We start from the raw sequence: 24177 nt of genomic DNA on the forward strand, positions 1-24177 counted from the left end.
ACAGGCAGGCTTCCTTGAGCTGCTGTGAGCTCCACCCAGTTCGAGCTTCCCAGTGGCTTTGTTTACCTACTTAAGCCTCAGCAATGGCGAGTGCCCCTCCCCCAGCCTCGCTACTGCCTTGCAGTTAGATCGCAGACTGCTGTGTTAGCAATGAGGGAGGCTCCGTAGCCGTGGGACCCTCCCGGCCAGGTGTGGGTATAATCTCCTGGTGTTACCCGATTTTCCATGTGTTGTGTGTCTCATTTCCCCTGGCTAGGAAAAGAGATTCCCTTCCCCCTTGCACTTCCCAGGTGAGGCGATGCCTCGCCCTGCTTCAGCTCTTGCTGGTCAGGCTGCAGCAGCTGACCAGCACCGATTGTCTGGCACTCCCCAGTGAGATGACCCCAGTACCTCAGTTGAAAATGCAGAAATCACCGGTCTTCTGTGTTGCTCGTGCTGGGAATTGGAGACTGGAGCTATTCCTATTCGGCCATCTTGCTCCGCCCCCAAAGTGTCATTTTGTCTACTCTTCCATAGTTTTCAAACACATGAATAAGTAGGTTTGAATTGGGTTGGTTTATTGAATTTTTTGTGTTTCTTTCTTTCCTTCTTTCTTTCTATCTTTCTTTTCTCTTTCTTTCTTTCTTTCTTTTCCCTTTCTTTCTTTCTTTCTTTCTCTTTCTTTCCTTCCTTCTTTCTTTTTCTATATCTCCAGATCTTTCTTCTAGCCAAACTCCTTTGCACCCAAAAAGCAACTTTTCCTTTCTTGAGATGAAAGAACATTCATGAAAATCATGCCTCTACTGGAGTCCTCCATCAATTCCTGTGATTTCCACTTACCTGAATACATACACAAGCCCAGACACCTGGCTTAGGGTAGGGACAGAGCAGAGTGGCCAGGAGTCCAGACCTAGAGCCTGCTTGCCTGTGTTCAAATCTCAGCTCTACCACTCAGTAAACTCTGTCCCACTTTCCTCATCTGTAAAATGGGCATAACAATAGCCCCTCATCTCACAGGTTTTTAGTAAAATTAAATAAATTAATGTAATTTTGAAAGCACTTGGAGTGTGTGGTACTTTATATTTGTTAATAAAAAACAAAATAAATCAATTGTAAATCATTCATGTTAACTTTCAGAGTCTATACTATATCAAGCATTGCTAAACACTGGATAGAAATGAGATAAATGATAGTTGTCATCATCTATTGAAGATGACAGAGAAACACACAATTTCAGTACTCAATACACCTGTGTTCATTGCAGCACTATTCACAGTAGCCCGCAGGAGGAAACCACCCAAATGTTCTACAGCAGATGAATGGAAAAACAAAATGGGGCACAGCCATACATCGGAATACTATGCTGCCTTAACAGAGAATGAAATTAAGGTGTATGTTGTAATATGGAGGGACCCTGAAGACACTACGTAAAAAACTAAGCCAGATACAAAAGGACAAATATTGTATGATTCCACTTAGATGAGGTACCCCAGAAGAGTCAAATTCATAGACAGAAGGTAAAACAGAGAGGACCAGCAGGTAGAAGGATAAGAAAGGAATTATTGTTTAAGGAGTACAGAGTTTTCTGTTTGGGAAAATGAAAAGGCTCTGGAGATAGATGGTGGCGATGTTTGCACAACTATGTGAATGTACTTAATGCCACAGAACTGGACACTTACTAATGGTTAAATGGTAAATTTTATGTTATATATCTTTTATGATAATTTTTTAAAGGCATTAAGGAAGAAGTAAGTGTTTAAGGAGACCCCACAGGTATAAAAATAGAAGGAAATCATGTCCTTTGCAGCAAGATGGGTGGAGCTGGAGGCCATAATCCTAAGCGAATAAATGCAGGAACAGAAAACCAAATACCACATGTTCTGACTTATAAATAGGAGCTAAACATTGGGTCTACATTGACATAAAGATGGGAACAACAGACACGGGACTACTAAGGCAGGGATGCAGGGCAAGGGCTGAAAAACTACCTTTTGGGTCCTATGCTCATTGCCTGGGTGCTGGGCACAGTCGTATCCCAAAGCTCAATATCATACAATATATCCATGTAACAAGCCTGCACATGTACCTCCAAATGTAAAACAAAAGTTGAAATGATAAATTTTTTTAAAAAAAGACCTGCATATGTATCCCAGAACTTAAAGTATAATAATTTTAAAATAAAATAAATAATAAAAGGGGGGAGGAGAAAGAAATTCTACTGGCATTGAGATTAAAAACTTAATAAACTGGAAAACTATACATACATTAAAAAAAGAAGACCTGCCTCCCCAGCTCTGCCTGCTGCTGTACCCTGAGTTTATGACTCACCCACCCCACTAGAGAGCACTTAGTTTCTCTCCTAAAATATAGTTATTCCTATAGTGTTTTAAAAATTTAATACCCCGCGATATGAGATAAAACTGTGCTACTGACAGGATTCCCTAGAAGCCTAGAGAGCGGAGCTCCCCAGACGGGCTGAGCCATTGGTAGGAATTTGTAAGGTGGATGGAGAAGGCTTTCTAGCCACTGGAGCTGCTTATAAAAAGGTTAGAGGGCAGGACAGAACAAGGAAGGCATGGCCGGCATAAGGAATGAGTTGGGGGAGATGTGGCCTCAGAGATGAGCAAAGGCCAGATGAGGAAGGGCCTCTGAAGCAGGGACAGATGATTTACCTCTTTTGTCATGTGCTATGGCACCATCACATTTTTCTTGACTATCAAGCTTCCCTTGCCCTCTCCCCTTCCAACCAGGTGGCACAAAGTCCCCTGTGCCTCTGAAACCCATCCCCAACCCCTGGACACCAGCCTCCAGGCGCAGCCGCCAGGGTCCCTTGCTTGGGCTGCTCAATCAACTCCTAACTGGTCTCTCTCCTCTCCTTCATTTCATTCCTGTGAATTATTCCTGGATCCATTAGGAAGACTCAGCGTGGTCTGCTTAAAATGCAGTCTGATCTTGTCGTGTTGCTATTATACTTAAAACACTTGAGTGCTTCCCATTACTCTCAGGTAGGTAGTCTCAAAACCGTCTCCCATCTCAGTGTAGGCAGCCCCTGTTTTTGCTTCTCACACTTGGGCCAACTATATTTATGACCATGCAATGCTGCTTCTCACAAAAGAGCCATCACACAAAATCCTCTCTGCCTAGAACATGTCCCACCCCTCCTACACCCACACCACAACCCATGCCTTCTTCAGGCTAACTTGTGCCCATACTTTGAGTCCTATCTAATTTTATGTGTCCATGATATGGCAATCTCTGTGTCCACCTTGTACATGGTTATGTACTCAGTGCCTGGAATGTAGTAGGCCCTCACTAAATACTTATTGAAAGAATCAATTGATCAATGAAAATGGCCTGGAAAAGGCAGGACCAAAGAAATAGAAGAACAGGGATGCCAAACACTGAAACATGTTAGCAACCCCAAAGATTCATGGAAGTGAATGTTATTGTTGCCAAGAGTCCCTGATGTGAGCTCTGCGCAGACACCTGTGCTCGGTCTAAGGTGCTAGGCACAATACCATAAAGGTGGTTATTAACGTGTGGGTTTGCTCTTCTTTGAACCATGCTCTTTTTTGAAACGTTGGCTTTGCAAACCATCTTTAGATAAACTGAGAACTCTGAACTTGGTCTCTTCCCTTGAGTCCTAGATGCCCCTACCTGGACATCTTGCAGGTACATCAAACTCAACTCTTTATAATTCTCCTCAGAGCCTTTATTCTGTACTCTCTGTCTCGATTAATCCAGAAATCATCTTGCCCTTAGTTATGAACTCCCCTCACCAACTCTCTGTCTCTCTGTCTCTCTCTTTTCTGTCCTGGTCGGTGCATGTGACAGATCGTTCTCTACTCTGTGGCAGAATATGCATTGCTTCCTCTGGAAAGCCGGTGAATTATCTGGGAGGTTGTTAGTCAATCTACTGCTCTTAGAACATAACCCTTTTAGAGCACTGACCTCCATAAACCATGGTTATAGGTTTACAGCACTGTGTTTGTCCTGGACTGTGATTGTCGGTGATCTCTCTGAGGTAGTGAACTGAGTCTCACCTGCCTTTAGATATCCAATATTTATCCCCATTGCTAGGAGGTCATAGCTACTTAGTGAATATTTTTTGGGTGGGTGTGTAGGTGAGTGGGTGGGTGGGTGGATGGATGGATGGATGGATGGATGGATGGATGGATGGATGGGTGGATGGATAGATGGACAAACAAATCAGCCAACAAACTGGTTTCCAGCAGTACTGGTCAGTAGAACAGATAGAAACCAACTGACCAGGGAAGCCTATTTTTCACTACAGCTGGAACCAGATGATGATAAATCAGCTCTCTCAAGAGGAAAATAAAGTTACATAAAGTAAGTCAAAACAGTTTTAAAATATCTGGCTACTTGAATCTGTCACGTTTTTCTGTCATGCCTGAAATTCATGGAAAGGTCGCACAACTCTGGAGCTATTATTGGTAAGTAGTTTAAACTAGATAGAGAACTGGGCTAGAATTTTAGTCTCTAAATTATGACAGATTCTATACATTTGGGTTTTAAAAAATAAACACCACTTGATGAGTAAGCAACTTGTTAAGCTCCAAATGCATACTTTTAAAATTTTTAAGTGGTTTCAAAAAAGGGCATTTTGTAAATGGTAGACATTGTAAAACAATGGATATTAGGAAACGTACAGGATTGTCCTGTGATCTTGGGTAAATCCCACTGAGTTGCGGAACTATGAAATGTAAAACCTGATGGACTTCACTGCAATAATGCTGTGGTGACAGTTATCAAATGCAGGTGAAAAGACCTTGAAATTTATGAAGTATTATGCAAAGGTATGCCTTCGCCACATTCACAGGACAGGGACCACCATTTCTGGAGTGCCTGCGTGCAGCTCATGAACTCCTCCCTGTGGACAGAGTCCACGACTGCCCCCTCAGGGATGATGTACTCCAACTTCAACAGTGAGGAAAAACAGTTTCTTTGACAAAAATAGAATCAATTCATACTCTGAAGAGGCATAGAAAGTCTGTAAAATGTAAATGATAACATGGCAGCAATTTTTACAATAATTTAACTTCCCAGAGTTTACACGAGTTTAGACCAAAAAACCAGAACTGCTTTATTTCATTAACATTTCACTTGACTACAGAAAAAGGTCTATCCTCAAGGGACATTTAACTTTGTTATAACTTTAACACCAACGTATATAAGCTGTAAACACCCAGGGAACTGAAAAGGGCTTCAAAATGATCATTTGAACATAGAGTGTTTGAAAACAAGACCAATTCTTTCCAGAAACACTAAAATGTTTCAAGCAAAAATATAGCAAAGCTCGTGTGAAATAAAAGCAGCTATGTAACTCTAGTAGTCCACACGGTCTTGGAAATATTAATTCAACAGAAGGAGTTACAGACTTGGCTGCAACTTGAGTTTTATGTAAACTCCCTACCTGGTGTCTCAGAATATTTACAGAAAGCAGTATTTCAACTTTCCTTTAAATGCTAGCAAATATATAAGAGGACAGGTAATCTAGGTACCACATTTACTAGTACTTAATCACCCATATTTACTAATACTAATCCCAGCACTTTGGGAGGTCAAGGTGGGCGGATCACTCGAAGCCAGGAGTTCAAGAGCAGCCTGGCCAACATGTGCAAAATCCCATCTCCACTAAAAATACAAACAAAAAATTAGCCAGTTGCAGTGATGCACATCGTAGTCCCAGCCACTTGGGAGGCTGAGGCAGGAAAATCATTTAAACTCGGGAGATGGAGGTTACAGTGAGCTGAGATCATGCCACTGCACTCTAGCCTGGGCAACAGAGCAAGACTCTGTCAGAACAAAAAAAAAAAATTACTAATTATGTTTGTTTTAGGGTATGCTTCTCTTTCTCACTAATACAAAAAAAGAATTGCCATCAAATACAGATATATGAAATTATATCCATTTCATAATAACAGAATAAAATCTATTTTTTAAAGAATAAGAACAATATATTTCTCCTAAATATCATTAGTATATTTCTTCAAAGCCTTATGAAAACTATTAAGTGACATATTAATTTAACATTATAAAAGTTACAAACAAGCCCGGCACAGTGACTCCTGCCTGTAATCCCAGCACTTCGGGAGGTCAAGGAGGGCAGATCACGAGGTCAAGAGATCCAGACCATCCTGGCCAACATGGTGAAACCCCGTCTCTATTAAAAATACAAGAATTAGCTGGTCATGGTGGAGCGTGCCTGTAATCCCAGCTACTTGGGAGGCTGAGGCAGGAAAATCGCTTGAACTCGAGAGGTGGAAGTTGCAGTGAGCCAAGATCTTGCCACTACACTCCAGCCTGGTGACAGAGCGAGACTCCATCTCAAAAAAAAAAAAAGTTACAAAGAGAAGTTGTAATGATCTGAATAATCAAATCAGGGTCACTTTAAAGATATATTTATAGATTTTGAAGATCAATACAACTGTCAGGTTTTGACTATTTTTTAATCATAGAAGAAAATCACTTTTCAATTTCTTTCTAAGGATGAGACCAAAAACAGTTAAGCCCTCAAGAAGTGGCCCAGTACACGAAGCAACCTAATTTGATGAGTTCTGTGCTTCCCAACTATCCTCAATACGTTTTGAAAATTTTCAGTTTGAAACATTTATAATTTATCCTTGCATTTCTCAAATGAGATCCTCAATCAGAAAGAATGAAAAGTATAAAACCACCACAGCCAGAAAGGAAGAAGAAAAAAAAGCCTACCATGAAATCATTTTGGTTTTCACAGTTTTTTTTTTTTTTTTTTTCCAGGAATTCCCCCTCACTGTAGAGAAAATAGCCTTACTTACATGCAATGTAGTTTAGGCCTTAAAGCATCCTTTCATCTTGAACCCAAGTCCCCCAAAGTTAAGGTCCTTCTTGCTATGTCACGAGTCCTGCTGGGAGATTTATGCCTTCATAAGAGGGTGGTCACAATCTGCCAGTGCTGGCTCTCTTGATAAGTGGGAAAGTCAGCCTAGACTGGAGAAAGCCTAGACCAAGAGAAAGCCGTTCGTATATTTGTCCAGCACTTCCTAACTGTAAAGGATTTATTTGTTTGAGTTAGCAATATCTTTATTTAAAATACCCTGGACCTACCTGTCAGTCACTTGTACCTGCCACTCATACCTTGTTCTCCATCTTAGATAAAGCCTCACTTTGTTTTCAATAATCCCGCCAAGGAGGAATCCCTCCTGAGTGTTTTAATGGGAAAGAAGTTGGAAAAGGAATGTGTAATTTTAGAAAACCCTGGCAGAAGAGTAGGTGTGGTGGCAATGCCAGAGGTGGTGGTGGGAGATGTTTTGAAAGCATGAGAACTGTTTTAGGGAAGAGACAGGAGACAATAGCTTGCAAAGTGGAGGCTGCTGGAAGTTAACAGGAAGTCGGAAGCAGAAAGGAAACAGGAAGCAGAGACCGAAGGTTACGAAAAGGGAAATTATCTCTCCTGCATGATTTTGCCGAAACCTCTGGTTTTTCCATGATGGAGGGAGAAGGGAAGGTGGGATTCAGTTCTTATTCTAAAATAAGAGTTCATTGTGCCCAACCAGCAAAATAAACACAGCCATCCTCACATTTGTGCCAATTCCCAGCATCAACCAAAGGTGTTTACAATCAAGGCAGGTAATAAATCTCATTCAGTAAATACTTGTCCATTTTCTACACTTCAATAATTCAAAAGGAGCAGGTCATACCAGGCATAGTTCTTTATGCTGGAGAAAAACCATTGTTTTTTGTCTGATTTCCTGAAATACTCCTATTTTATAGGTAGTATATGGCAAGTAGATTTTGAAATGTAAGTGCTTTACATTTATTTTGCCTTAAGAGTTTTCATAATAAAATTTACTACTCATCAAAACAATGGAGAAAGTTAGGGTTGTAACAAAATTAGGTATTGTAATTGCTGCAAACGTCTTCCACAAAAGTATTCATCAGAATGTTCCTTTTAAAACTGAAAAATCTAGAAACCCTGAATGTTTCTTATTAATAGAAAAATCTAGAGGCAACCTAAATGTTCAACTACTGAGCAATAACTAAATTATGGTATACCCATATACGAGGATACGGTTTGGCTCTGTGTCCTCACCCAAATCTCATCTTGAATTGTACTCCCATAATTCCCATGTGTTGTGGGAGGGACCTTGTGGCAGATAATTTGAATCATGGGAGCAGTTTTCCCCATACTGTGCTTGTGATCACGAATAAGTCTCACAGGATCTAATGGTTTTATCAGGGGTTTCCACTTTTGCATCTTCTTCATTTTCTGTTTCTACTGCCACATAAGAAGTGCCTTTTGCCTCCTGCCATGATTCTGAGGCCTCCCCAGCCACGTGGAACTGTAAGTCCAATTAAACCTCTTTTTCTTCTCAGTCTGTGGTATGTCTTTATCAGCAGTGTGAAAATGGATTAATAAAGCCACACAATGTAATATACTTCATTCAGCAAAAATAATAATCCTAAAGTAAACATGGTAACAAGGAAGTATTTGTAATATAAGAATAATATGCAAATAATATTTATGCATGTGAACAAAGAACACAAAAAATATTATCCCAAAATGAGCACTTCCTCTGGGTGGGTGATAAAGTTGAGCTTTGTAGATGGGGAAGTAGAGGGCAATGAGAACAGGAAGAGGCTGAATTCTATATTGAGTTTGGAAATGCTATTAGTTCCCTGGTCTGGGATGAAGAATCTATTCCATCTTCCCACCAGCAAACGGATGTCCTGGAGCAGGAAGAAGAGAAAAGTGGAGGCTGGGGACCTACCTTGTAGTAGTCATAGAGCAGGCCGAGGGCAGCAGCACTGTCCTCATCACCATTAATGCTCATCATGGCCTTGGTGGCCGCCGTCAGGGGATTCTCCAAGTATGACTTCCAGGCTTCATCCTCACTGGTGTAGGCTCTTCGGGTATTGAATGGAGGGTCACTGGGCATGGGCACTAAGGCCACTAGTCTTTTATTACTGTAAAAACAAGAGAAATGTAAGGTTCATTATCAGAGAGAGCAAATTTCTTACCCCTAATAATATACACATTACATGACTACAAACCTTAATTTTCATTTCCTCAGAATGGGGGAGAAGGAAGGGAAGAAGATTAAAGTTAGAGTGACAACCACTGATTTATTTTTTTACTGTCTAGGCGAAGTAATAAGTCTTTAAAAAGTAGTCCCAGTAGTATAAGTTGGTATTATGGTTTGAATGTTCATCCCCTCCAAAACCTAAATTAAAATTTCATGAACATTGTGATGGCATTGGAAGGTAGGGCTTCCACGTGGTGTTGAGCCCACTCCTCTTTAAGAGGTGTTTAGGTCATGAATGGATTAATGCCATTATCAAAGGAGTGAGTTCATTGTGACTGAAATAGCTTTGCCCCCTCTTGCTCTCTTTCCATCTTGCTCTCTCTTTACCCTTCCATCTTTCCCCATAAGATGATGCAGCAAGAAGTCCCTGGTCAGATGCTGCCCCTTGATCCTGGACTTCCCGACCTTCAGAATTGTGAGCCAATAAATTTCTACCCAGGGTCAGGTATTCTGTTATAGCAGTACAGACAGTTGGTCCTCTTCAAACTCAGGGCTCTGTATCCAGTCATTCTAGGGGCCAAGTAATTTTATTTATTTATTCTTTTTTCTTTTTCTGAGACAGAGTTTCACTCTTGTCATCCAGGCTGGAGTGCAATGGCGCAATCTTGGTTCACTGAAACCTCCACTTCCCAGGTTCAAGGATTCTCTGCCTCAGCCTCCCAAGTAAGTGGAATTACAGGTGACTGCCACCATGCTTGGCTAATTTTTGTATTTTCAATAGAGACAGGGTTTCGCCACATTGGCCAGGCTGGTCTCAAACTCCTGACTTCAGGTGATCCATCTGCCTGGGCCTCCCAGAGCTTAAGGATTACAAGCATGTGCCACCAAGCCTGGCCTAATTGTTCTTTATTAATGAATGCAAGAATGGAACCCTAAGAGAGAGCAGGTTTCATTTCATTCTCTGAGTTCTCATTATAAATAAATGCAAGACATTAAATGTAATCAATATGCTAATGATTATTGAAAACTTTTATCTAGTTTAATCTATACTTGAAATTACTAGCAAATTATAGATGAACCCATGTCTCAATTTAAAAAGGCAATGTAAGCTACTTTGCAAACACAATGTATTACAGGTAATGTTGTATAAAATGATATGGAACAGCAGGAATGAGACAGACTCTATTGTAGATCCTGTGCTGCTACAGAATTCTACAATATTTAGGTGATATAAAAGTCACAAGCTACAAAGACCATCATGGAAAGTGAGGGAGTCTACATGGGGAATTTACAGTAGAAACATAAATGGGTGGGAGTCAATCAATCCTAACCAAGCTAGCCTTGCATAAAGCAGCAATTGACAAACAAGGCAATGTCTTCAGGTGAGTGTGATGACTCAAGTACCCAAAGACCATGACAGTCCTCAGCATCTCCCCATGCTGGGTGCTCAGCTATCAAACAACAGAGCCTGCAGAGGTTTGGTCACTTCTCTCCTAGCCCTCATATGCTTGTTCATTGAAATGAAACCAACATGGAACAATGAGACATTGTATTTCAGTAACACCTAAGTCAGCACATCGTAACATGGCAGGGACATGTGACAAGGCTGGCAAAGGCAACGCCAACATCACTCAATGGAAATTCAACTACCAAGGCCTTCTGATGGTCATGCAGTCATAAAAGAGGTCCTTTTTTGCCAAGAACCAACATATGTTGGTGCAAATGCGGTGGAAAGGGAACAGCTATATACTGTTGATATAAATGTATCTCTATGGAAAACAGTATGGAGATTTTTCAAAGAACCAAAAGTAGATCTACCATTCTTTCCAGCAATTCCATTGCTAGGTATTTACCCAAAGGAAAATAAGTCATTATATTAAAAAGACACCTCCACTCATATGTTTATCACAGCACAATTCACAATTGCAAAGATATGGAAAAACCTATGTACCCATCAATCGATGAGTGGATAAAGAAAATGTGTTGTACACACACACACACACACCATGAAATACTACTCAGCCATTAAAAAAGAATGAAATAAGGTCCTTTGCAGCAACAGTGATGGAACTGGAGGCCACTATCCTAAATGAAGTAACTCAGGAACAACAACAACAAAAAACAAATACCACATGTTCTCACTTATAAGTGGGAGCTAAGCAGCTATGGGTATGCAAAGGCAAAGAGAGTGATCTAATAAACATTGGTACAATGTACACTATTCAGGTGACAGGTGCATTAAAAGCCCAGACTTCACCACTATACAATGCATCCATGTAACCAAAAACCACCTGTACCCCTAAAGCTATTGAAATGAAAAATATAGAAATAAACTAAAATGGAAAATAGAAAAGAAAGACTTAAAAAAAAAAAGAGGTCTATTTTTGCTGACACTCCTATGGGATCTCCTAATGGTAGATGGTTCCTCAGCTCACTTTGTGATGGAGAACTGGTGTGAACTCACAACAAAGAGTGTGTCAAGGGCCCTTTATGTGCTGTCAGGGTGCATGCTTCAGTGTAAGTTCAGAAAAAAAGACACTGACATTGGTAAGATATGTTTGGGATGGGACAGATGGGAAATACACGTTTAGCAGAGCGGAATTCGGGTCGCTAGGTCTCTGAATCAGGCTCTTTGAGCCAGTGGTTTGATGAAACTGATTGGAAGGAAAGAGTGAACACTGACTCAATTGAAAATGAGTTAGATTACAGGGGTATAATCAGGCTTCTTGGAATACATGAGAAAACACCCTAAGACTGGGCATGGTGGCTCACGCCTGTAATCCCAGCACTTTGGGAGGCCAAGGCAGGCAGATCACAAGGTCAGGAGTTCGAGACCAGCCTGGCCAACATGGTGAAACCCCATTTCTACTAAAAATACAAAAATTAGCCGGGCATGGTGATGTGTGCCTGTAATCCCAGCCACTTGGGAGGCTGAGGCAGGAGAATTGCTGGACTCAGGGAGGCAGAGGTTGCAGTAAGCCGAAATCGTGCCACTCCACTCCAGCCTGGGTGACAGAGCGAGACTCCATCTCAAAAAAAAAAAAAAAAAGGAAAAATAAACACCCTGGTTGGTGGGCTTACTACCATACTATTAGACACTATGGTGACATGGAGTAGCATAGACCTTAGAAGTAAGTACTTGTTCACCATTTACAGTGGTGGGAAGCTGGGTAATGTCTAACGTTTAGTTTCTCCTGCCTTAAATAGGAATAGCAATGCCCACCCTACTTACCTTACAATGTGCTTGTGAAGATCAAATAAAATAATTGATAAAATAGGATTCTGCAAACTGCATAGTACTTTGCAAATAACAGGTATGACTATCACTGCACAGTTTTATGTTCCCATAAAATTTGTGGATATATCAATTTTTGGTAAAGTTGAGAATAATTTAAAAGTCTTAAAGATAATCATTAACTGAAGGGAAATTAAAGTTATTCATTTAACAATATTCTTTAAATATTTATTGAGAGCCCAATAGTTGCCAGACATTGTGCTGGTTGTTAAGGATGGAGTGGCACGTAACATACTGTTCCTTACCCCACACACCTGCCAGAGAGAGAGAATATCACTACTACAGGGCCATGCATGTGAGAAAGGGTGGTGTTGTGAGGGCACATGACAGAGGGGACTAACCTAATGAGGGGACAAAGAAGGGGGCCAATATTTCTAAACAAAGCTGAAGCATAGGTAGGAATGTGCTGGTCAGTGCTGAGATAGGGATATGTGGGAAATGCTTTTAAAAGTGAAGGATACTTCAGTAGTGTGCAGAATAATGGGATTTTCTTACAAAAGGAGCACATTTGTATTTATTTTGGAGAGTCCGTTAGAAAAAATGTACATATTTAATCTAATGATAAAATAGTATTTCCATATAGAAAACTTCTAAATATGCAGGGTTAGATTTGGAGACAGGAAATGCTGGTGGACTCCTGAGGATCTATAACGAGGCCTTCGGGAAGAACTAAGAAAGCAGCAGAGGTGGTGGGCCCGGGCCGTGACAGTGTCACCCGGCCCACCACAATTGATTAGTTGGGGCCACCCGGGGTGCCTGGTCTGCAGCCTCCACTTGGAGAGTAAAATAGAGGATTTGGAACCTCAGTTGTTGCCCATGAAGACACAGGCATCATGCACACTTCCAAAAATGCCCAGTCCTGCAGGAAGGACTTCACGTTATTTGGAGTGACCACACCATTGAAAAGGATGAGGATTTTACTCTGTCATGCCTCAGAGACACACACATTGCTGTGGAGGAGTGTGGGTGGGGTGAGGTGTTAATTATAACACTGGCTAAATTCCAAAAGTTTAGCAGGAAGCACCAAGCTGAAGGATCAGAGCCAAGTCTCGATTTTCACTAAAATGTGTCCTGATTCACTGGAGAGATTTTTCCCTAAATCTTCCTCTTAAAATCCCTACTCCCTCCTGCTGAGTCTCTTAGCTTGCTGATTTCATGTTTCCTAGCACCAAGCTTGACTCATAAATTTAAGAGTGGCATCAGCCTTTCCCCTAAAATGAAATTGTTGATGAATCCTTACGTGATCAGTGGAAAAAATATTCTGGGAAATCACAACTTTGTTAGCCATTTCTTTTCACATTCTTGACAGCCACAGGGGCCTTTTGTGCTCTTCCCTTTAACTACACAATGACTTTAGTTTTTTCTTCACAAATTATAATCTCTCTGGTACACAGCACTGTTGAATGAAGTTTAATGTAATAAAAACAGAACAATCTCTCTGGTACACTGAGCAAAAATGTAGACTTGTAAAGAAAGGAAAGTTTCACAGAGCAGCTTTCACCACAATTAGGAACACTCTGAAGCTGTTTTATCATTGCTCTTTTGGAAGGGCAATTCTAATTCTTTTCTGGTCCATTTCTTAAATATCCTCTGTGAAGCTTTAGGTGGGCTATGTCCTGGGTAGCCTCAAACACAGAACAGTAAACAGCAACTGTAAACTCAATCCCAAGGTCCCGCTTTGGAGGAAAATTTTGGTGATCGTCAGAGCAATCACAGCAAGGCTAAGGCCATGTCACACAGACAACTTTTTTTTTTTCTCTCTCTCGTTTGTTTTCTTTAATCCATGACTTCACTGCTGGGAGATGGCTGAAAGACGAGTCACCAGCTGAAGCAGTGAAATGGACCACGCAGCTGTGCCACTGAGACCAAGACCAGCCAGTCCACAAGGCTCCAGAGCATTCTGCCAGGACAGCCCCCTCCATGCTCCCCTGAGTATAATAGGAGTCAAATGCAGGAATGCTTTACCGGGGAGAAGCAGAGGAAGCTTAACACATAACATTTTCCCCTTCTAAAGATATGTGCAATAATGGTCAACAGATCCAGACACAAATCCACTTATAAAGACACTTGGGATCCAAAACAAAAACTAGGACAGTGCCCGTCACACAATGCATGTTCATGGTGAACCCGGTGCTAAACCATAAGTGGATGATCTGCTTCCAGGTCAGGCCTTCTTATGTAGCAGGGCAGCCCCCTCACAGTGATCTGTTGAAAATCAGCCCTAGACACAAGGTTTGTAGAGAACAAAAACAAAGAAAAGAATTTTTTTTTAAAAAAAAGAAAATAACAAAGGAAAAAACTAGGACGGTGAAGTACGCACACAAATTATTACTTTTAATCAACTTCTCATATCCATTTCTACAAGGACATTGGTTTGTGTTTTATGGAATTTTTGTCTTGATCTAGGGGAGGATGCTTTTGGAGTTGAGTAACTTCAGTTTAAATCTCAGCTCTATCAATGAATGAATTCAGATGAGTTGCTCATCTCCTTGATGAGCAGGTATCTCTTTGAGCTTCCATTTCTTCTTCTGTATCATGATATTTTATATTATTCTAAAGGAATCACTCAGATATTTCCATTTGAAGTGCTTGGTGCATTATAGATCTTCCCTAGATAATAGTTAGATAGTAGTAGTACCTTCCATAGAGCTAATTCTACTAATAACCAGCTAAGAGTCCAATGGACTGTTTTTGGGTCTTAACTCCTTGAATTTTCTTGTCCATTTTTTACTTTTATAAAATCCTGCTTTACTTGTGAGACAGTATGATAAGGTAGTTCTTCTCTTTAGCCAACCATTCTTTTCTAATTTCTGTTCTACTTGAACTCTCCTCTTCCTTCTCTAACTCTGATCATTCCTTGGTCTTTTTCTTATTTATCTACATTATTGTTCTAACAGCTTTCATTGCTCTACCTTAATGACTAACAGATTTATAGTACTTGAGAACCATTTCTGTATTTCTACATAGAATCCTTTTGTTGTGGAATCAACCTAATGCCCATCAATAGAAGAATGGATAAAGAAAATGTGGTACATATACATCATGGAATACTATGCAGCCATAAAAAGAACGAGATCCAGGTCCTTTGCAGGGACATAGATGGAGCCAGAGGTTATTATCCTTAAACTAACACAGGAATAGAAAACCAAATACTGCATGTTCTCACTTATAAGTGGGAGCCAAATGATGGGAACAAATGGACACAAAGAGACAAACAACAGACACTGGTGCCTACCACAGGGCCGAGGGCGAGGGGAGGGGAGGGATAGGAGCATAAAAAATAAATATGGGTACTAGGCTTAGTACCTGCGTGATGAAATAATCTGTACATCAAACTCTTGTGACATGAGTTTACTATATAACAGACCTGCACATGTACCCCTGAATGTAAAATAACAGTTAAAAAAAAGAATCTTTTCAATTTAAACTCAATGTCTTCAACACTAAGCGAATCATCATTTCTCAACCAGACACTCCTCATCATTATCTGTTCCCAGTCACTTAAGGCCAAACCTTATGTACTGTTTTAATAATATCCAGACTCTGAAGCCAGACTGCCTGGGTTCAAATCTTGGCTGCACCACTCATTAGCTGTGTTACCCTGGATTACTTAATTAACCTTTCTGTGTATCGGTTTCTTCACCTATAAAATGGAGACGTATCCCAATGTAGACAGAATAATGGTATTCACTTCCTACTGTTTTTGTCAGAATTAAATAGACTGACACACTATAAAAGCAGCATACATGCTATTATTCTTTCTCTTTATCCCTTACATGAAGTCAATCACCATATTTATGATTACAGCTTCAGTCTTATCTCTTCATGCCTTCAACTTTCCCCTCTTTGATCCATATTGAAGGCTAGTGAGATAATCTTCACAGAACGTGATTTTTCAGAGTGTACTATGACTCTTTACTGCCTATAACATCAAGTCCAAAATCCTCCGTCTGACATTTAAGGGCTTCTACTATCTGGTCCCAACCTACTTTTCAAAATGTACTTCCTTGTACTTATTTGATATAAGGAATTAAGCCATTTTCTCTGCAGCTTCCTAAAGACGCCCATTCTTACTTCTATCCCTTTGCTCAGACTGTTTCCCTGCCTGAAATTCCCTCCCTGTTTCTCTGTCTAAATTGTGCTCTTATCAAAGTCCAGCTGCAACATCCCATCCTCCAAAAAATTTTCCAGGATTTTCCCTATTTTAGTCTTTCAGGGCCTCCCTTTGCTAAAAACTTTTACGGCCTATGTGTTATTTATTACAAAATCTACCATTTAATTTGTATCATGCAAAGATGATTGACTATGAAAAGAAAACTGTCACTGAAGGCCAGGTGCAGTGGCTCACACCTGTAATCCCAGCACTTTGGGAGGCTGAGGCGGGTGGATCACCTGAGGTCGGGAGTTCAAGACCAGCCTGGTCAACATGGCGAAACCCTATCTCAACTGAAAATACAAAAAATTAGCCAGGCATGGTGGTGCACACCTGTAATCCCAGCTACCTGGGAGGCTGAGGCAGGAAAATCACTTGAACCTGGAAGGCGGAGGCTGCAGTGAGCCAAGATCAAGCCACTGCACTACAGCCTGGGCAACAGAGTGAGACTCCGTCTCAAAAAAAAAAAAAGAAAGAAAAAAAAGAAAAGAAAGAAAAAGAAAAAAGAAAACTGTCACTGAACTGTCGGATCCAGCAACACCACCAAAACAGTGGCATTTTGAATCATCAAATAAAAAACCCAGCAGTTCCCATGCACAGTCACTGACCTTTGTCCTGCCTTGGATTCACAACAGCCTGGCTTCACCCTGGGATCTGGAAAACCTTCTTCTCTAGCTTAGCCTTTGGCTTTCTTCTAGAAGCAGCAAACTCTACCTCATCCCCAAGTGCATTCACACACACACACACACACACCTCCCTGAGTAAATTAACACACATACACACCCAGACTGGCTCTAGGCACTTACGTCTAAAGTGTGTCAGATTGTTTGTAGAAAGTGTTAACACACACAAAGGTTAACTAAGTTGTCCAGGGTAACATAGCTACAAAATACATCCAGAATCTGACCACAGGAGATGGTCGTAGAGTCAAATCCCTGTCACACAGAACTTAACTAGCCTTATCACATAGAACAAGTGATTCAACCCGTCTGGATCTCAGCTTTCTCATTTGTGAAAAAGCTGATAAATTAAATTAGAGAAATGCATGTAATGCACCTAGCAGAGCACTAGACACAGAGTAGTGGCCTCTAATTGGGCCATGATGAGGATTAGAGAAGAGCAAGATAAATAATGTAGGAAAGCCAAACATTTGCTCTTAAATCACCACCACAAGACACTTTAAATCCTTGTCTGCCCTCAGCCTTTCCTGTCTCTGTTGGTGAAAACTCTACCCTTCTAGTTGCAATACTTGGAGTCATACTTGATTCCTCATTTTCTTACATCCACTTCATTAGAAAATCCCAGTGGGTCTGCTTTCAAAACATATCCAGAATCTGACCACTTCTCACTACCTCCACTGCTAGCACCCCGGTCCAAACCACCATCATCTTGCACTTGGATTATTGCATTGTCTCTGTGGTAGCCAGCCTCCCATATGGCCCTTATTGATCCTTGGCTTCTAGAATTCACACACTTGCAAGTCTTCTCCTACATTGGACCAAGGTTGGTCTGTATGACCAATAGCACATAACAGAAGTGATAGTATATCACTACAGAGCTAGACAATAAAACTCTGCAGCTTCCATCTTTGTAAGTCTCTCCCCCACTCCCACCCCATCCCCTTGTGCTAGCATACTACCATATTGTGTCATATTTTGGCAAGGAACTGAAGCCTTGACAGCTGGTGAGGAACTAAGGGCTGCCCACAACCAGATGAGTGAGCCTAGTAGACTCTCCAGTCTGAGTCAAGTTTTGAATCAATTATGAATCCAAATGACAACTTGACTGCCACCTTTTGAGACCCTGAGCCAGAACCTCACAGCTAAGCTGGTCCCAGATTCCTCAGAAAGTACATGAGATCATGAATGTATGCTAGTTTAGCTGCTAAATTTTGAGATAGTATGTTACACAGGAATAGAAAATGAATACAGTTTCCTAATAGGTTTCCCTGCTTTTATGATTACCCCCTGCCTCCTTTCCAGTCTATTCTCAACTAAACAGCATCTAGAGAAATCCCACTGAAACAGAAATCACATCATGCCCTCTCATGCTCAATTCTGTAATGACTCCCCATTTCCTTTAGAATAGAAGTGATGGTTGTTACAATGACCTACCGGGTCCCCCAGGATCATGGGTCCCTTACTTCTACAGTCTATTCTCCTGATACTCTTCTTCTCACTCATTCTCATCTTGCTGCACTGGTCCCACCTTAAAGTCTTGACTTCAGCTGTTTCATCTTCCCAGAACATTCTTCCCCCAAATACCTAAGGCTAGCTCTCTCATCTCCTTTAAGCTTTTGTCCAAATCTCACCTTAATGAGACTTAACCTGACTACCCTACTTAATGCAGCAATCTGCCTCCATCCATGTTGGAATTTCCAATTCCTTTAAAACTTTCTATCTCCTTTACCCAGCTCTCTACTCTTTCTTTTTTCCATAACAGCCATCACCTCCTTAAACGCAACGTAACTTAGTTTTTTATTATGGTCAATGTTCCTTGTCTGTCTACCTCTGCTAGAACCTAAGCTCCAAGGGGCTAGGGTTGTTTTGTTCATAAATATATCACAAGCACCTTGAACAGCGTCTGCCACATACTTGGTAGTCAATTAACATCTGTTGAATGAATGAATAAAAGCTCCATTGCCATTGAGGAACTGAAGTAAAAGTTGTGCGTTAAAATATTAATGAGAGAATGGGAGGAGCTGCATTCTTCATGTTTTCATAAAATCAATTCACAGCATATTTGTAAAGTTGGTTGTGAGATATAAAGTGCTATGCTTTTGATTTTAGGAAGCATAATTATAAATGTAATTTAATAAGCATCGATCCAGTTTGAACTTTCTCCTCCCTCTTAATTCTCCCCTTCAAATTAAAAAAAAAAAAATGTGGGGATTCATTCTTCTATTCTCCTTAAATGCGAGCTAGGAAACCAAGGATATTTATATTCAGACCTGAGGCAACTGGAGGGGAAAGCTAAACTTCAATCAGCAAAAGCATGATATTAAGAATTCCTTTCTTCTACCTGTTGTCCATCATTCCCAACACTGACTTGACTTAGGGGCAAAAAAAATTTCTATCCACTACCCCTTCCTTAGAAGTAGTGAAACATTTATATAATTTCTAGGATTTCATGCTATGTACTCTGTCTCAACTGTCCTCTCCCCCACCTCTTTCTCTTTATCTCTCTCTCTGTCACACACACACACACACACACACACGCACACATACACACACACAAAAGCATAGCCTTTATCTTGAGAGCACATGAATTCTACTCTCTCTCTTTTTTTTTTTTTTTTTTTTGAGTCAGAGTCTCGCTCTCTCCCCCAGGCTGGAGTGCAGTGGCGCCATTTCGGCTCACTACAACCTCCATCTCCCAGATTCAAGCAATTCTCCTGCCTCAGCCCCCAAGTAGCTGGGATTGCAGGCATGAGCCACTACGCCCAGCAAATTTTTGTATTTTTAGTAGGGACAGGGTTTCATCACGTTGGTCAGGCTGGTCTCAAACTCCTGACCTCGTGATCCGCCCGCCTCGGCCTCCCAAAGTGCTGGGATTACAGGCATGAGCCACTGCGCCCGGCCGAATTCTACTCTCTAAATAGTTAATATTCTGAGTCTTGAGCACTTGAGATTGGTCTCATTTTCTTGTAGCTGATTCACTACGGCTGATTACCGACTTATGTAATCACTTCAGCTTCCCAGCAAAAAAATGACCATATTCAGACCAAAAATGAAAGAGCAAAGCTTCAAAATCTGATACTTACTTTTTTCTTTTGGAATATTGGTCTTTTTCCCATTAACAGAATAAGACTTTCAAATGGAAATTAATGAACCAATTTTCCTACCCAGGATTAATGTCACAATTTAAATGCCAAAAATGATTGTTTGACTACTAGTTGCTTTCATGCTCCTTTTAGTGCTTGCTAGAGGCAAATCATAAGAGAGAACAGATACTTTCCATTTTGAAAAAGAGTTAAAATTTATTTGGAAGACTCTATGCTCAGAGCTTGTCCTTGATGACTCTAACTTTTTGCCCTTGACGTAACCTGTCTAAGATTCCTGGGAAATGAAATGAATCCATAAGCCCAGGACAATATTGATAAGCTTCACGTTAAAGATGGCTATGCTAGGGAAAGAGAAGATTCGATTAATTCAGTGAAAATATTATTATAATGCCCTCCACCACATAAAGTGCATAGTTTTTAAAAACAGTAAACTGTAAAACAAAATTGATGTCCATTGAAATTAAGATGGTTTCGTTTTAGATACTGATTGCAAAATATACTGATCTACTGCTTGAAGCATGGTCTCTCTCTCTCTCTTTCTCTCTCTCTCTCTCTCTCCTGCCCCCTCTCAGAAGCCCCAGCTTTGTAGTGCCCTAAGCATGCTATTAGTTCACCTATGAAGTAAAAGGATTAGAAATAAAACCAAAGAGCTACAGGAAAGGTAACCCACTGAGTTCTAGAAACAATGAGAAGGATATCACCATAGAAAGTGAAAGGAAGAGCACAAGAAAGAATTTTAAAAATGGAGAGAATTTGTAGAGACAGCAACTTATGAAATGACTAAAATTGGTTAGTGTGTGGTGTGTGTGTGTGAGAGAGAGTAAATCAAAATCTAAAACTTTAGCAATGATTATAGGTGAATTTTTATTTGCTCCTTTCTACTTTTTGACTTTTCAAGTAATCTTCAATAATAACGTCATACTACTTATTGAGCATCTACTATATGCCAGCTAATGTTCTAAGACCCTTACATGGGTTAACTCATGTATTCCTTATATTAATAATAACCTTAGAGTCAGATATGGACATCATGCCCTTCATACAGATGAGTAAATTGAGAATACAGTGTTAAGTAACTTGCCCAGGTTCAGGTAGCAGTCAGCATTAGATCAGCATTGCCTCCAAGTGCCTGAGTTCTTTTTCTTTTTCTTTTTTTTTTTTTTTTTTTTTTTTTTTTTTTTTTTTTTTGAGATAGGGGGTCTTGCTCTGTCCTCCAGGCTAGAAGGCTAAAGGAGCGCAGTAGTACGATCATGGCTCACTGGAGCCTGAACCTCCCAGGCTCAAGTGATCCTTCCACCTCAGCCTCCAGAGTGGTCCATCATGCCTGACTAATTTTTTTATTTTTGTAGAGACAAGGTCTCCCTACATTGCCCAGGCTGGTCTTGGACTTCTGAGCTCAAGTGATCCACCTGCTTCAGCATTCCAAAGTGCTGGGATTACAGGTGTGAGCCACCACGCACAACCTCAGAGCCTGAGTTCTTATGCATCCTTCTCTATTTCCTACTCTTGACCATGCTCTATTTTCACAATTAGAAAAAAAGTTAGCTGAAAAGGGAAAACTCATAAACAAACAGGATACAAAAGACCAATATAACAGGGGATATGTCCAAATTCAGAGTAATAGAGAAATTATGCAAAAGGGGAGTTTGTAAGCTCTCTGAAGAAAGACAACATTTTTACATTATTTGTAGAATTCCAAGGTCCTGGAACATTCTAGAAAGTACATATCAGGCAGGCAGGCAACACATATTTATTGAATGAATTGAAACGGGTGATGGGTAGCAAGTCCTAATTTATCTTTAGTATAATATAACTAGAGGTCATCTATTTTTAAATGTCCTGCAGAAAAATGATAGCAAGTGATTCATGTAACAGAAATATAGATTAAAGAACTGTGAAATAAGGGAAATACTACATTTAAGAGCAAATGAAAATATGATTTTAAAGGAAAGACTTATAACCAAATTAGCTTTGAAAATTAAAGTCAGTTTTCTGAGGATATTACAGCAATTGAATCTCTAGCAGTAAGAGAGAAAGCACAAAAGCACTTTACAAGCCTGCAGAACCAATTTCCATTTAAACACTATTTCATGGGTTTACCTCTAATGTTTACAGACAATATGGAAAAGAAATTTTAATGCAATTCTAGGAGATAGAAAGCAGAAGAGATTGGAATAAAGGAGAAGCCAGAGTTGAGAAGGCTGCACCCCACCTTTGGTGCAAGAAGGGTTAATGTGTGCTTGAGGACTGTTTTTCTCTCTAAGCTTGGAAAACTCAAGTCTTCAGTGCCGATGGCCAAGCCAGTTCCTGTACAGTGTGCCCAGTGGAACTAACTACAACATTAATTGGCTTCTTAAATACAGAGGAGTCCGCCTTTGGGGTTCCTAATGCCAGAGAGAGAAATAACATGGTAAAACACCTAGAGCAACTTCAAACTGCCACAAATGGAAACAGACAAAAAATATGAGCTTAACGCAACAGAAAAGTTATCTCATGTGTCTAACCCCCAGCTTGCCCTGCTGAGCTTCACTTGTATACATACAAAGGACCCCCCGGCATCCTCAGAGCCTGTGACCAGACCTTCCATCAAGAGAACAGCCCACCTCAGGAAGAGTGAGCTCCACTCTGCTAACAGCCTCCTGCCCAGGCTAAAAAGTCTTCAGTCTAACTCTTCATTTTTAATATGAGAACTAAGAATAACCATACATTTAAGGAAACCTTACATGAGTAAAAGAGAAGCCCCAAGATGAGCAAAAAAGGTTATTTATGAGGAAAATAATTAATGTTGGATACAGAAAATAAAGTTAAAAGGAAGATACTTGAGAGGTAATGGGTAGGGGCCTACTAGAGTGAGGGGTAACAAGATGGCGACCAAGACGATGGCGCACCGTAAGCGAAAGATTGCTGAACTAAAGCACGAATATCTTGCTCGTGGTTTGCAAACCACGGAAATGAAACAAGATGCCATCAAAAGGCTCCAGGCCTTTATTTATTTATTTATTTATTTATTTATTTATAGAGGGAGTCTCACTCTGTTGCCCAGGCTGGAGTGCAGTGGTTCAATTTTGGCTCACCACAACCTCCACCTCCTGGGTTCAAACACTTCTCCTGCCTCAGCCTCCCGAGTAGCTGGGACTACAAGCACATGCCACCATGCCCGCCTAATTTTTGCATTTTTAGTAGAGATGGGGCTTCACTATGTTGGCCAGGCTCGTCTCAAACTCCTGACCTCATGATCCGCCCGCCTTGGCCTCCCAAAGTGCTGGCTCCAGGCATATCTTTTAGGTCATGCTGAAGAAGAAGCAAATGAGGATGTACTGGGAGATGAAACAGAGGAAGAAAAACAAAGCCCCATAGAAATCCCTGTCAAAGAGGAAGAACTCCCTGAAAAAACTGTTGATGTGGAAGCAGAAAAGAAAGTGGTAAAAATTACATCTGAAATACCACAGGCAGAGAGAATGCAGAAGAGGGCTGAATGAGTGCATGTACCTGGGAGCTTGTAAAGTAAGAAAACTGCCCGGGCAGCTGGGTTTGGGACTTCTCCAGTTCCAACAAAAGGTCTGTCATCTGACAACAAACCTATAATGAACCTGGATAAGCTAAAGGAAAGAGCTCAAAGATTTGGTTTGAATGGCTCTTCAATCTCCAGAAAGTCTGAAGATGATGAGAAACTGAAAAGGAGGAAGGAGCGATTTGGGATTATCACCGGTTCAGCTGGAACCAGAAGGAACCACAGATGATACAGAGGCAAAGAACAGGAACAGAGCCGCGCTGTGAGATTGCCTGCTGAAAAGTTCCTGCTGCTTTCTGCTCTCCAGTGGTTTCCATTTCTCTGATTCTTCTCGGTCACAAATATACCTAAATGCACAGTCACGTACCTACCTCCTGCCTTGCAATGAGGGCACATGTACCCCAGGTACATCTGGGAACTCTAGCAGCA

At 40.8% G+C, this 24177-nt stretch overlaps 1 protein-coding gene and 1 pseudogene across 2 annotated transcripts in view; one reads left to right on the top strand and one right to left on the bottom strand.

The window, feature by feature from the left end:
- Positions 1 to 24177, bottom strand: part of GRHL2 (grainyhead like transcription factor 2) — a 189139-nt gene that overhangs the window by 125792 nt on the left and 39170 nt on the right. For both annotated transcript variants that reach the window (XM_017859460.1, XM_017859459.1), the window contains exon 2: positions 8751 to 8946. In XM_017859460.1, the coding sequence (XP_017714949.1) occupies positions 8751 to 8918 (168 nt within the window). In that variant the 5' untranslated portion in view covers positions 8919 to 8946. The remainder of the gene's footprint in view (positions 1 to 8750; positions 8947 to 24177) is intronic.
- LOC108520173 (SAP domain-containing ribonucleoprotein pseudogene) lies at positions 23102 to 24014 on the top strand (annotated as a pseudogene).

Source organism: Rhinopithecus bieti, unplaced genomic scaffold (genome assembly GCF_001698545.2).
Source record: "Rhinopithecus bieti isolate Rb0 unplaced genomic scaffold, ASM169854v2 scaffold_47952, whole genome shotgun sequence".
Lineage (NCBI taxonomy): Eukaryota > Metazoa > Chordata > Mammalia > Primates > Cercopithecidae > Rhinopithecus > Rhinopithecus bieti.